We start from the raw sequence: 12,527 nt of genomic DNA, 5'->3' as shown, positions 1-12,527 counted from the left end.
TATTGCGTTCTTTTGCAGTAATGCTTGAACTTCTATTTCTAGAAGGTCTAAATGCTGTTTTGATATATTCTGTGTTTTTGGTGGGATATTTGGAGGGATTTGTAGAAATTCTATGCAATAACCATGTTGGATAATTGCTAAGACCCAAGTGTCTGTTGTTATCTCCTCCCAAGATTGGTAAAACTGACTTATTCTTCCCCCCACTGGTGTTGTGTGGAGGGGTTGAGTGACCTGTGAGTCACTGTTTGGTTGTAGGTGTTTTTGGGCTTTGAAATTTTCCCTGGTTTCTAGGGAATTGTCCTCCTCTGTACTGGCCCCGAAAGCTTCCCCTTTGGTACTGTCCCTGGTAGGTAGACGGTGTTGAATGTGAGGTACTGGCTTGTGTGGCCTGACCCCGAAACCCCCCTCTGAAGGTTGTTTTACGGAAGGTGCCGAAAGTGCCTCTGCCCTGCGGGGAATAAAGTGCGCCCATGGCCTTGGCTGTGTCAGTGTCTTTTTTCAGCTTCTCAATTGCGGTGTCCACTTCAGGTCCGAACAATTGTTGCTCATTGAACGGCATATTGAGCACTGCTTGCTGTATCTCCGGTTTAAAGCCAGATGTGCGCAACCATGCGTGCCTTCTTATGGTTACTGCGGTGTTTATTGTTCTTGCAGCTGTGTCCGCTGCATCCATAGAGGAGCGTATTTGGTTATTGGAGATGTTTTGTCCCTCCTCAACCACTTGCTTTGCCCTTTTTTGAAATTCTTTGGGTAGATGCTCGATGAGATGCTGCATCTCGTCCCAATGGGCTCTGTCATATCGCGCTAGGAGCGCCTGAGAGTTCGCGATGCGCCACTGGTTTGCGGCTTGTACTGCGACTCTTTTCCCAGCTGCCTCGAACTTGCGGCTTTCTTTATCCGGAGGTGGTGCATCTCCTGATGTGTGGGAGTTGGCTCTTTTGCGAGCTGCCCCTACTACAACTGAATCTGGTGGCAGCTGTGAGGTGATGAAAGCAGGGTCCGTGGGCGGTGCTTTATATTTTTTCTCCACCCTCGGAGTTATTGCTCTACTTTTGACAGGTTCTTTGAAGATCTGCTTTGCGTGCCTTAGCATTCCTGGAAGCATAGGCAGGCTCTGGTAGGTGCTATGGGTGGAGGAGAGGGTGTTGAAAAGGAAGTCATCCTCGACAGGTTCTGAGTGTAGCGACACGTTATGGAACTCTGCTGCCCTAGCTACCACCTGTGCATACGCTGTGCCGTCCTCGGGTGGTGAGGGCTTGGTAGGATACGCCTCAGGACTATTGTCTGACACTGGGGCGTCGTACAGGTCCCAAGCGTCCTGGTCATCTTGGCTCATGGTGGTGTGAGCCGGTGAGTGCGATGGAGTCTGTGCCGGTGATATCTGAGTTACAGGTGGAGGAGAGGGTGGCGGAGTTACCTTCTTCACCACTTTTGTTTGTGGTGTTTGTTCCTGTGTTTGGAACTCAAGTCTCCTTTTTCTCCTAATTGGGGGAAGAGTGCTGATCTTCCCTGTCCCACTCTGTATAAAGATCCGCTTTTGAGTGTGGTCTACGTCAGTGGTCTGTAACTCCTCCTCAAATCTGTGTTTGCTTATTTGAGAGGACAGTGATTGTTCCTCTGAATATGAGCTGGTAGTCGGTTCGGTTGCTGGTCTTTTTGGCACCGAAACCGTGTCTTTACTTGTTTTCGGCTCCGAGGCGACTTTTCTCTTTTTCGGAGTCGAGATTTCTCGGCGTCGATCTTCCTCGGTGCCGCTGTCTCTGCGTCGAGCAGCTTCGGTTCCGCTGTCTCGGCGTCGATCTTTTTCGGCAGCGCTTTCTCGGTCCCGAGATTGCTGCGTGCCTGTGTCTCGACCCGAGTCGGACGATCTCGGCACCAATTCGGCCTTTTTCGGTGCCGATGGACGGTCACCTACTTTATGAGTTGAGCCATAGCCTGTTGGCAGTGGCGTCCCCTGGGCCTTGTCTGTTTTCTTGTGTGGTGCTTGTTTCAACGTCTTACTCACGGTTTCCTCGACGTCGAATTCTTCCGAGTCCGATTCATGGATGGAGAAGGCTTCCTCTTCTTCTCCTTGTTCCTCGAACCCTCGTTGTCCTGTCGGCGTGGACGCCATCTGTAATCTTCTGGCTCGCCAGTCACGGAGCGTTTTTCGGGACCGAAACGCACGACAGGCCTCACACGTTTCTTCTTTGTGCTCGGGCGACAGGCACAGGTTACAGACCAAATGTTGGTCTGTATATGGGTATTTGTTGTGGCATTTAGGACAGAATCGGAACGGGGTCCGTTCCATCAGCCTCAATGTTACACGCGGTCGGGCCGACCAGGCCCCGACGGGGGATCGAAATTACCCCGAAGGGTTACCGGAGCTCTTCACGATTCGGTGTCGATTCTATCTAACCCGATCCCGAACGCAACAATACCGACGTAGTTTTCCGAAGTTTTGACTATCTTTCCGTCCCGAAACCCGGGGTGAAAAGGAACACGTCCGAACCCGATGGCGGAAAGAAAACAATCGAAGATGGAGTCGACGCCCATGCGCAATGGCAGCAAAGGAGGAGGAGTCCCTCGGTCTCGTGACTCGAAAGACTTCTTCGAAGAAAAACAACTTGTAACACTCCGACCCAACGCCAGATGGCGGACTATGCACAACATGTGTATCTGCAGCTACACATGCCATCGAACATATATTTTCTTAGTTTATTTTAAGAGCCTCAGGTTCAAGATTTACAAGTAATACTTCAAATGAAAGGTATTTCACTCAGGTATCTTAGGAACTTTGAACAAGTCAGTACAGAAAGTACACCCTCAGCGGCACAGGGGCGGCAGGGTGCAGTGTAGCCACCACCTGGGCAAGGGAGAGGGCCACCTGGGGGTCGCTTCTGCACTGGAAGTGGGATCCTTCAGGTCCTGGGGGCTGCGGGTGTAGTGTCTTTACCAGGCGTCGGGTTCTTTGAAGCAGGCAGTCGCGGTCAGGGGGAGCCTCTGGATTCCCTCTGCAGGCGTCGCTGGGAGGGTCAGGGGGGTCAACTCTGGCTACTCACAGGGTCGCAGTTGCCATGGAGTCCTCCCTGTAGTGCTGGTTCGCCGCAGGTCGAGCCGGGGGCGTCGGGTGCAGAGTGGAAAGTCTCACGCTTCCGGCGGGAAACGTGTGGTCTTGAAAAGGTTGCAAAGTTGCAGTCTTAATGGAACAGGGCCGCTGTCCTCGGGAGTTCTTGGTCCTTTTAGATGCAGGGTAGTCCTCTGAGGCTTCAGAGGTCGCTGGACCCTGGGGGACGTGGCGCTGTTGCAGTCTTTCTTGAAGTAGAGAGACAGGTAAGTAGGGCTGGGGCCAAAGCAGTTAGTGTCTCCGTCTTCTCTGCAGGGCTTCAGGTCAGCAGTCCTTCTTCGTCTTCAGGTTGCAGGAATATATCTTCCTTGGTTCTGGGGGCCCCTAAATACTCAATTTAAGGGTGTGTTTAGGTGGCTACACCCTCTCTGTGCCTCCTCCCTGAGGGGAGGGGGGCACATCCCTAATCCTATTGGGGGAATCCTCCATCTTCAAGATGGAGGATTTCTAAAAGTCAGAGTCACCTGAGCTCAGGACACCTTAGGGGTTGTCCTGACTGGCCAGTGACTCCTCCTTGTTTTTCTCATTATCTCCTCCGGCCTTGCCGCCAAAAGTGGGGCCGTGGCCGGAGGGGGCGGGCATCTCCACTAGCTGGGATGCCCTGTGGTGCTGAAACAAAGGGGGTGAGCAGTGGGCAGTTCCTGCAGGGGGAGGTGAGAAGCACCTCCACCCAGTACAGGCTTTGTTCCTGGCCACAGAGTGACAAAGGCACTCTCCCCATGTGGCCAGCAACATGTCTGGTGTGTGGCAGGCTGGTAAAACTAGTCAGCCCACACTGGAAGTCGTGTATGTTTTCAGGGGGCCTCTCTAAGATGCCCTCTGGGTGTATTTCACAATAAAATGTACACTGGCATCAGTGTGCATTTATTGTGCTGAGAAGTTTGATACCAAACTTCCCAGTTTTCAGTGTAGCCATGATGGTGCTGTGGAGCTCATGTTTGACAGGCTCCCAGACCATATACTCTTCTGGCTACCCTGCACTTACAATGTCTAAGGTTTTGCTTAGACACTGTAGGGGCATAGTGCTCATGCACCTATGCCCTCACCTATGGTATAGTGCACCCTGCCTTAGGGCTGTAAGGCCTGCTAGAGGGGTGACTTATCTATGCCATAGGCAGTGTGAGGTTGGCATGGCACCCTGATGGGAGTGCCATGTCGACTTAGTCATTTTCTCCCCACCATCACACACAAGCTGGCAAGCAGTGTGTCGGTGCTGAGTGAGGGGTCCCCAGGGTGGCATTAGACATGCTGCAGCCCTTAGAGACCTTACCTGGCATCAGGGCCCTTGGTACCAGGGGTACCAGTTACAAGGGACCTACTTGGATGCCAGGGTGTGCCAATTGTGGAGACAAAGGTACAGGTTAGGGAAATAACACTGGTGCTGGGGCCTGGTTAGCAGGCCTCAGCACACTTTCAAATCATAACTTGGCATCAGCAAAGGCAAAAAGTCAGGGGGTAACCATGCCAAGGAGGCATTTCCTTACAGCTATTTTGTTGTAAATGACAATGTCTTTTACCTATGTGTTTTGGTTTGGATTGTAGTGGATGTATGCAAGGTGCCACAGCAACCCTCCCAGGCCTGTTGCTGCAGGAGAGTACACAACAAGGCCGCCATTGTGGGAGTGTTTTTGTCTCATTCCTACAGAGTGGCTGTAAAACCCTAGAGATGCAACCCTTTCTAGTGTGTTTACCTAAACCTTTATAGGACCAAATAAGCCACAAAGAGGCACCTTTGTGGCATTTAACCTGCAGAATGAGGGGGTCAAAAGAGTTAGGAGCAAAGAAAAGGGGGCGGCCATATATTTCTGTGTTAAACTTGTAAAGAAATTATCCGTCTACACTGGCAATGCCAGCCTAACTTTTAAAAACACTGACTGTATACAAAGGGAATAACAGAAGAGGCAGCTTAACTGAACAGGAGGCTTCAGATGTGTGCAGATTGGTGAAACTGAGCTTCAGTGGTAGATGGGCCAACAGGGTAGGTTCCAGAGGTGTAACATCTGTGACTTTGGGTCAGTGTTTTAAATGGAAATACAGAAGGGCTGGCACTCTGTATTTATTTAAAGCAATGCCTTGGGATAGGTCTCATGACAGCCCTCAGCTCAGGACTGCATCTGTAGAACAGATAGGTGTGCCCGAATCTCCTGGGCCTTGACGGTGTCTTTTCAGTGCATACATCTGTTCGCTGGCTGATGTTTTTGAAGTACAAGTTACTTACCTTAGGTAACAATATATCTGGTAGAGACATATTCTAGTTGCAGATTCCTTACCTTTTAATTTTCCCAGGCGTCAGACTGGATCCAGAGATTTTTCTTTGAGCAGTACCTCTGCACGCAGTCAGGTGGCATCGGTTAACACCCTCGGGCATCGCGTTCGCCATGATGACATCGCGGTCGTATATAGGAGCCACTCTGGCGCACTGACGTCAGTTTCTTTTCACAACTTCCCACGCCAGTAGCACAGAGCCATGAAGAACACAGAGTGGTGCGCCAATATTAGGTCCCTTAAAGGGAAGTTCCTGTCCCTAGAAATCAGTTCGCAGTGCGGGGAGGATGGGCGGGTCAGTAAGGAATCTACAACTAGAATATGTCTCTACCAGATATATCGTTACCGAAGGTAAGTAACTTGTACATCTGCTAGAGACTTCTAGTTGCAGATTCCTTACCTTTGAATAGATACCCGAGCAATACTATCCCCGATGGTGGGCTGCAAACCAAGATCACACCAAGAAGTCCTGCAGGACCGAACGGCCAAAGTAGCCGTCCCTTCGGACCTGATTATACAGGCAGTAGTGTTTGGTAAAAGTGTGCAGAGAAGCCCACGTCGTTGCCTAACAGATGTCCAGGACTGGAACGTCCCATGCTAGCACTGTGGTAGCAGAAGTAGCTCTGGTGGAATGAGCAAGCAAACCTTCAGGAGGTTGCTTCTTAGGCAGAGCTTAGCACATTTTGATGCATAAGAACACCCATCATGAAATGTTCCTCTTCTGCACCGCCTTCCCCTTCTTTGCACCCACATATCCCACAAACAGTTGCTCGTCCAGCCGGAAGTCTTTAGTATGATCAAGGTAGAACGCCAACGCTCTTTTTGGGTCCAGACGGTGGAGTCTCTCCTCTTCATGAGAGGGATGTGGAGGTGCAAAAAAGGTAGGCAAGGTGATGGACTGTCCGGCATGGAAGGGTGTCACTACTTTAGGTAGGAAAGAAGTCCTTGTGCGAAGTACCGCTTTGTCAGGATGTATGGTCAGGAAAGGTGGCTTAGATGACAGAGCCTGGAGCTTACTTACTCTGCGGCAGAGATAATGGCAACTAAAAAGACAGTCTTAATAATTAAGAGCCATAAAGGACAGTTGTGAAGCAGCTCGAATGGGGCACACATAAGGTATGTTAATACCAAGTTTAGATCCCATTGGGGCATGATGAATGGGATAGGGGGAAAGAGATGTGTAAGGCTTACGAAACCTCCCAACTATAAGAGATTTAAATAAGGAAGGCTGATCTGGTAACCTCAAGAAAGCAGAGATAGCAGAAAGATATCCCTTAGGAGTGCCCAGGGTGGAACCCTGCTGGGCAAAGGAAAGAATAAAGAGGAGGACTTGAGAAAGAGGAGCAGACACAGGATCGACAGATTTGTCAATGCACCATGCCACAAATTTCTTCCAACGACAGGCATATACGTTTTTGGTTAAGGGACGCCTGGCTGCCAAGATAACATTACAGACTTCAGGTGGCAGGTCAAAAGACGTCAACTGTCACTGTTCAATCTCCATGCAAGGAGGCGGAGGGCGGACAGGTTCGGATAGAGGACCCTCTCCTGCTGCTGAGACAGAAGATCCTCCCGAAGAGGCAGTCTGATCGGAGGAGCTATGGCTATACTCAATAGCTCGGGATACCAGACTCGTCGTGCCCAGACAAGAGCAACCAGTATAACTTGGGCCCGGTCTTGCCTGACCTTCTTCAGAACTCTCAGCAGAAGTGGTATGGGCGGAAAGGCATACAGGAGGCCTGAATTTCACTCGCGACGAAAGGCGTCGCTGAGCGAGTGCCACCTCGGAAACGCCAACTAACAAAACAGCTGACATAGCGCGTTCTCTATGGAGGTGACAAGTCTAACCAAAGTTCTCCCCACTGAAGAAAAAGACCTTGCGCCACCTCCGGATGGAGATGCCATTCGTGATCGACCATGCATCGTGGGCCGGCTGAGTTTGTCTGCTCTGGCACTCAAGGAGCCCGCCAGGTGTTGAACCACCAGGGAAATGCAGTGATGTTCCAGCCAAGTCCAGAGGCGAAGAGCATCTTGACAAAGGGTCCACGACCCCGCTCCGCCTTGTTTGTTGCTGTACCACATGGCAGAAGTGTTGTCTGTGAACACTTGCACCGCTTTCCCCATGAGAGAGTGAAGGAATGCTTTCAATGCTAGTCGAATTGCTCAGAGCTCCAGATGATTGATATGGAACCGGGTTTCCGCCGGAGACCAGAAGCCTCTGATCTCTGCTTCTCCCATGTGTCCGCCCCATCCCAGGAGTGACGCATCTGTCACAACTGTAAGATCTGGTTGGGGAAAGGCGAGGGATCGGCCCTTGACCCAATCCTGATTTGTTAACCACCACTGCAGGTCTCTCGCAGTCCCTTCCGAGATCTGAACCTCGTCTGAGAAATTCCCTTGATGCTGCGCCCACTGGAACTTCACGTCCTACTGCGGAGCCTGCATATGCCATCTGGCATTTTGAACTAGCAGGATGCAGGAGGCCATGAGGCCCAGCCGCCTCAGAGTCATTCTCACCGAAATCCAGGACAGAGGCTGAAACATCGGTATATTAGCCAGAATATCCTGGACTCGCCTTTCGGGAGACTATGCCCGAAACTGCACTGTATCCAGAACAGCTCCGATGAAAGGGAGCATCTGAGAAGGAGTCAGGTGTTACTTCGGCACGTTGATAGTGAACCCCAGCGAATGCCAAAGGTTCGCCATAGTCTGGCAGTGGGAGATGACTGTCTAAGGCGAGTTTGCCTTCAACACCTAATCGTCGAGGTAGGAGAAGACTGAGACCACTAACCTGCGCAGATGAGCTGGCACCACTACCATCACTTTCGTGAACACCCGAGGGGCATCGGTAAGGCAGAAGGAGAGCACGGTAAACTGAAAGTGCCCGTGACCTACCACGAATCATAGGTAATGTCTGCAGTCCGGCAAGACGGAAATGTGAAAGTATGCGTCTTGCAAGTCCAACGCTACTATCCAGTCTCCGGGATCCAGCCCAGATAGGACCTGAGCCAATGTCAACATTTTGAACGTCTCCTTTTTGAGGAAGAGGTTGATGGACCGAAGATCTAATAAAGGATGAAGACCCTTGTCCTTTTTCGGCAACAGAAAGTAGAGGGAACAGCAACCACAACCTACTACTGGCAACAGAACCCTCTCTAAAGCTCCTTTGGCCAAAAGGGCTTGGACTTCCTCATGGAGAAACGCCATATGATCCTCCGATATTTGATTCTATGAAGGTGGCATGGCTGGAGGAGGTGTCTCGAAGGGGAGGAAGTAGCCCTTTCGGACAATCTGTCCGAGGTAATGGATTGCCATTGGGGCAGATGATGGCAAATCCTGCCGCCAACTGGTTCCTGGTGTGCCTGTGGACTAGGAAGGTTAGGAGGCTGAAGCGGGGGCTAGGGCGGACTGGGCATGGGATCACGCGGCCATGCAGAGGCTGTACAGCATGCGCGGGTCGATGACCAGGGGGGAAAGGATGCATTTGGGTGCACCCTCCGTAGCCACGAAAGGCGGACTGCTGGGGTCTAGAAGCGGGCATGAGGCCAAGGGACCGGGCCATGGCTCGGGAATCCTTAAAGCACTCAAGCGCCGAGTCCGCCTTGGCTCCGAAGAGCCATGTGCCAAAGGGCATGTCCATCAAGGATTGCTGGACATACCATGAAAAGCCAGATGTTCTCAGCCAGGTGTGGCGTCTCAATGCCACCGTCGATGCAACCGATCTGCCCAGAGAGTCAGTTGTATCCAGTCCACAACGAATCATGAACTTCCCTGCATCCCTCTCATCTGTTACGGCTTGGAAAAGGATAGTCAGGGCCTCCTCCGGAACACTAGGCAGCACTTGTGCGACCATATCCCAGAGAGTGTGGGAAAAGCGGCCCAAAAGGCATGCAGTGTTCACGGACCGCAGGGCTAGACTGTTGGAATAAAACAAATTCTTCCCCATATTGTTCAGTATTTTTTGATTCCCTATCCGGGGGTGAGGCAGGGAATGCGCCAGATGAAGAGGAAGCCTAGATGACAAGGCTCTCAGGCGTGGGGTGTTGGGTGAGGAATTTCAAGTCTGTCGGCACAGGCCAATGGCAGCGTGAAATCATCCTAGTCACAGGAGCCACTGTGCTGGGTCTGGACCAATTACCCAAAAGGACATCTGTCAGTGACTCATTAAAGGGAAGAAGGGGTTCGGAAGAGGAAGACCCCGGCTGAAGCACGTCTGTTAGGATATTAGGCCTAACCTCCACAGCAGGTTGCTCGAGGTCCAAGAACTCAGTCGCCCTTCTCACCACCATGGAATATATGAGGCACCCTCCTCCGTAGCCACGGCAGGAGGAGAGAGCACACCAGTGTGAGGGGAGGTGTTTAGACCACTGGCATCACCCAAATCCTGCATCCAGTCCGTTTGGGGGTCAAGCTGGTATTCTAAAGGGTCAAGCGTCCTCTCCAAACTCTCCCCGTATCCATACTCATAAGCATAAGGGTCTGGATCAATCATGGGCCCAGGAGAGCCTATAGAGAATGGAATCGGCATCGAGCAACGTCGTTCCGGCTCCGGGTCGTCGGGTATGTGGATGGGATCGATGTTGATTGTGGGCCCAACCGATGTCGGGAGCGTCGACGTCTGACCGGACACCAGGGAAGGTCGTTGTGGCACGACCGGCATCAGGACAGATCTGCGATTGGATCCGGAGGAGCCCTCTGGAGCTGTGGCAAAAGCCTACGACTTCAAACCCAAGTGGGCCCCCACAAACTCACCTGTGCCCGAGGGCGCCGAAGGTGGGTTAGTCTGCCCAAAAATGAGGCGCTTGGCCCCATAAAATTCTTTGAGCTGGGCAGGGGTGGCTCAGGCTCCCGGGAAGTCAGGGAAGCAGAGCCGACCCAGAAGAAGGCTCCAAGGACGTGGGCCTAGAGCGTCAACGCTCTTCCCGCGCTGCATCATCCGGGTGAAGGCGAAGAACGTTTGTCCTTCTTCGACTTCTTTTTGTGACCCAAATGTCCCAATGACTTTGAAGACGAAGTGTGGTGGTGACTCCGCAGCCGGTCTCAAGACCTTCCTCTCGATCGAGACCGTGAGCGCAGCAGAGTAGAGTGTCGGGGTGCCATGAGCTTTAGGGACCGCTCCCTCAAAGCTTTCGGGTTCATGGCCTGACACTCCGAGCATGACTTCGGGTTGTGATCGCGCTCCATGCACCAAAGACACACGAGGTGCGGATCCGTCACAGACATCATTCGGTGACAGGAGTTGAAGGGCTTGAATCCACTCTTGCGGGACATCCCTTGGCGCATCCACGAACTTGTAAAAAGAATTCGACTAAAGTGTCGACGTAGTAATAAAAATGACTGAGGTAGCTCTCTCTGGATCTGGGCGTAGGCTGGCACAGAAAGAAAAGAACCAACGTTAGCACGCTAGGGTGGTGCCTATATACGACCGTGACGTCATCATGGCGAACATGACGCCAACGACCCCATGGAGTCAACCGACGCCACCTGATGGCACGCAGAGGTACTGCTCAAAGAAAAATGTCGGGATCCAGTCTGACGCCTGGGGAAATTCAAAGGTAAGGAATCTGTAACTAGAAGTCTCTATCAGATGTGAAAATCATCTCTGTTGGGGTGGCTATTCAAAATCTGAAGTCTTAGCCTTGCCATCCGGACCACTCAGAGTAGAGCGAGAAGCCTGGATTTGTTTTATCACCTAGACCAGTGGTGCCCAGTAGCACCTACATGGCTGGTCCTTTGGCATTTTTTAAAGGCTATTAAAAGGATTCAAAGGTATGTTTTTCTTGGGAATCTAAGGTAGGTCCAGAACCATGTTAGAGTTTCTTGATACCCACATAAGATAACTTACGTAAAAATAATTTATATGAAACTTATTTACATAGTGGTTACCCTACAAGCCTGGCATGGATCCTGCCTGAACAAAATTAAAAGAAGAAAAGAAAGCAAAGAGTGAAGAGGAGGATTACATTAGACACTTTTACATCCTGCTGCAAATACAAAGGCAAAAAAAATAAACTGGTTTTTGGTGGTAATGGAATGAATAAATAATAAAACGGTACAGCTGACAAAAGTAACAGGAACGTATGGTGATGGGTTTAGGCAAGTCATGATCTTGCTTTGGAGGCATTTCATTACGTTACGTTTGTGCAATGGTTTAAGAACTATTCAGAAATTGGAACAATATAGGGCTGTACCACACAAAATAATACACTTAATCAAAATAAGTCACTAAGTGATCTCAAACACTGTCAACCAGTCTCATGAGTTACAGGCACTGCAGAATGCAGACACATAGACAGAAATATGCTAACCTTACCAGGTAAAGCAGAAAGGTATGAAGACCTGTTCCAAGTCCTACAGAGGACAGGATTCCTAAGCCTACCCAGTAGGCACACCATAGGAATTTTCTCTCCATGTACTGTACATACTGAAAAGGAAAAAGAACAAAGCTGATCAGAACTTTTTGTTATGATGAAAAACAGTAGCAGGTGAGCATTGAGTTCTCAGACATCATGTCAGGAATCACTAGGGCCACTAGATAATACTCAGCTAAAATACAACCACTAGCTCACGTGATCCTGTGTACACTTGTATCTAACTATAATCTTACTGAGACACTGGGATGGCGCTTACCAGTTATACAGGTTACTTATTTATTTTACATAGGACACACAACAATTACGTTTTCACTCATGGAAGTAGAAGGTACAGAAAATCTTAATTACTTGCAACAATCAGTTTGCAGCTTGCAGTGCTGTATATTCACATGATGTGCACACACTTCCACTAAAGTGTTGCAGGGTTGTTCTTCAAAGAGGTTTCGGTTTCAAGGCGATACCGCCCTAGAAACACACAATGCAGCAGGACAGACTCCACCTTGGATGTGTTGCTCCTCTATGGGCAAGAGTAAGTATGTGTAAAGGTGTGAAGCAATAAACTGTGTGTGCTGGTAGCATAAAATGTAATAAGAAAGAACATTAAATCTCTCACTGTGAGCTCGCATCTGGGGATGTTGGTGGGCGCAAGTGAATCTACAGCACTACAAACTGTAGTCCAATTGTTACAGGTAAGTAATGTTTTCCATTTCCAGCATCTGCTGCTGTAGATCACATGTTTTTGCATACACTATAAAGCAGTATCTATCTCCCTTATCCTGGGG

General features: G+C 50.3%; 1 protein-coding gene across 4 annotated transcripts in view; it reads right to left on the bottom strand.

The window, feature by feature from the left end:
* The window catches only part of VMP1 (vacuole membrane protein 1), a 682,493-nt gene that overhangs the window by 478,781 nt on the left and 191,185 nt on the right, over nucleotides 1-12,527 (bottom strand). For all 4 annotated transcript variants that reach the window (XM_069226431.1, XM_069226430.1, XM_069226432.1 and 1 more), the window contains one exon: nucleotides 11,685-11,795. In XM_069226431.1, coding sequence (XP_069082532.1) covers nucleotides 11,685-11,795 — 111 coding nt within the window. The remainder of the gene's footprint in view (nucleotides 1-11,684; nucleotides 11,796-12,527) is intronic.

The sequence above is a fragment of the Pleurodeles waltl genome, chromosome 3_1 (genome assembly GCF_031143425.1).
Source record: "Pleurodeles waltl isolate 20211129_DDA chromosome 3_1, aPleWal1.hap1.20221129, whole genome shotgun sequence".
In the NCBI taxonomy this organism is placed as follows: domain Eukaryota; kingdom Metazoa; phylum Chordata; class Amphibia; order Caudata; family Salamandridae; genus Pleurodeles; species Pleurodeles waltl.
Note: the sequence above shows the minus strand (reverse complement) of the source record. Positions and strands in the feature narration are given on the sequence as shown.